The sequence below is a fragment of the Dendroctonus ponderosae genome, unplaced genomic scaffold (assembly GCF_020466585.1).
Source record: "Dendroctonus ponderosae isolate FM_Combo_2020 unplaced genomic scaffold, Dpon_F_20191213v2 Dpon_F_20191213_3, whole genome shotgun sequence".
Lineage (NCBI taxonomy): Eukaryota > Metazoa > Arthropoda > Insecta > Coleoptera > Curculionidae > Dendroctonus > Dendroctonus ponderosae.
The window spans coordinates 11,855,094-11,856,964 of record NW_026018508.1 but is presented as its reverse complement, the minus strand read 5'-3'; the positions used below and the strand labels follow the sequence as shown (position 1 = coordinate 11,856,964).

The window sequence follows — 1,871 nt, the reverse complement described above, 5'->3', positions numbered from 1 at the left end:
CCTTTGATAAATTTTACCAAATCCATAAAACATCTCATCGTAAATTATCTGATAAAGTTGTAAAATCAGCCAGTATAAGTTACAAATACCCGAGATGTTCATCAATTAGCATATCGATTTAAATAAAAATCACCAATAAAACACATGGATCGTATAGTTCCCACAAGAATTGCCAAACAACGCCCGCCTCCGCAGAATAACCTATGGGTCTATTGAATATACATCTTATTAAAATAACAATAAGGAGCCTCTTAACGTCTAATATATTAGATGTTATTATTAACGCTCTGAACATCACTTTCCCACCACTGCTTAACGCCAGTCACGGCATCTCTTCTTCAAGATGAACTCTCAGTGCTCAGAATTAATTTAAAATGGGATTCATGTGGCGCGCGATTTTATTCGGTTTTGTATTGTTACTTTATCTGATTTCCGGTAAGTTATAGCTATTATAATAAAAAAAATATATTCCGACGTATAATTATTTCTCAAGGGACTGATTTTATTTTTCTATGTACGGTATTTCTTGGGTTCTTCGATGTAAACATAAAAAAATATTTAGATGGTTGCTATTTCGATTGAATAGTCTTAATAAATAAATCTAGCGTGAGGAACACAGTAGTTGCCGCATTAATTATTTCATTAGCGAACAAGTACATGCATATTTGCTAAATTTAGAATGGCAATGGCCATTGCTATAAATAATAATGGTGTGCTCATTAAAGGCACTATATGTATATTTCGCTTAATCAGCCTCGATTAAAACTGAAAGTCCAATAAGCGTAGAAAAATTTTCAGAAGGAGCATGTTCACAAGTCGTTGAGTATTCGGATGAAACCGCACTAAAAGCCGCTGAGGCGCACAAGGCTTCAACTACAACCGTTTCTATTTCCACCGTAAAACCATCATCAACTACAAGAACCAGAAAGTTGCGTAAACGCACCAGGCGAAGAAAACGCATCCGTCTTAGTTCATCATCAGTTGCACCCACTTATAGTCAATCCACCGCTTCTCCAGTTGCGCCGCATGAAGAAAAAATAAAACGCCGGCAAAGAAGGTTGAAGAAACGCAGAAGAGGCTCAAGTAAAGTACGAAATAGCGCCAACGATTCGCGATCTGCTATTCAAACGCGCAACTTGTTTCAACCGATAACTCCAAAAGAAAGCTCACCCAAAATAAGTGGAACTCCATCAGCATTCGCCCCACGGAAAGAAACTACTACCAGATGCAGCAAAAATAATGGAGGCTGCGCCCACACTTGCCGGCCGACTGGATCCCGCAAATGTGGATGCTTGAAAGGATTTTCATTGAGTGGAGATGGTCATAACTGTCTGGGTAATTTTCAGATATTTGATCATAACTGCATACTTTATAATGATAAAGGGGCGTTTTCTGCATATGAACATGAGGTTGCCAGTATGCACAGGGGCGGATCCAGCTTTAAAGTCAGGGGGGGTATGTAGAAAAAATACAGTCTTCTGTTGTTTATGAAATTAGAAAAATGATCGTCGTTTTGTGTAAGGGTGGCGCAAGATTATTGCAAAATTTCATGTCTTCCGTTTTGCATGTTTCTCGGAAGCAAAATGAGCAAGAACGCTCATTTTCTCATCATTCCAGAGATAACTAAATCGCCTTTATTCAAAGTTTCTCAAGAACCATTCGAGCCACAAAATTCGTTTTGGCATTGTTGAATAGAGAATTGAACCGTCCATTCAGTCATAACCACGTTAATGAGGAAATTCGAGTAGTTTTGAACCAGAAAGCGAAATTTCAATGTCAGACACTTAGGTGCAAGATTATGCCAAAATTCCATGTTTTCCGTCCCATTTTTGCTCATTTCTCGGAGGCAAAATGAGCAAGAACGCTCATTT

At 38.2% G+C, this 1,871-nt stretch overlaps 1 protein-coding gene across 1 annotated transcript in view; it reads left to right on the top strand.

The window, feature by feature from the left end:
- Window positions 1-208: 208 nt before the first annotated feature.
- Window positions 209-1,871, top strand: part of LOC109546711 (signal peptide, CUB and EGF-like domain-containing protein 2) — a 46,466-nt gene continuing 44,803 nt past the window's right edge. The window contains exons 1-2 of the mRNA XM_019917785.2: window positions 209-435; window positions 799-1,335. Of these exons, the coding sequence (XP_019773344.2) occupies window positions 375-435; window positions 799-1,335 (598 nt within the window). The 5' untranslated portion in view covers window positions 209-374. The remainder of the gene's footprint in view (window positions 436-798; window positions 1,336-1,871) is intronic.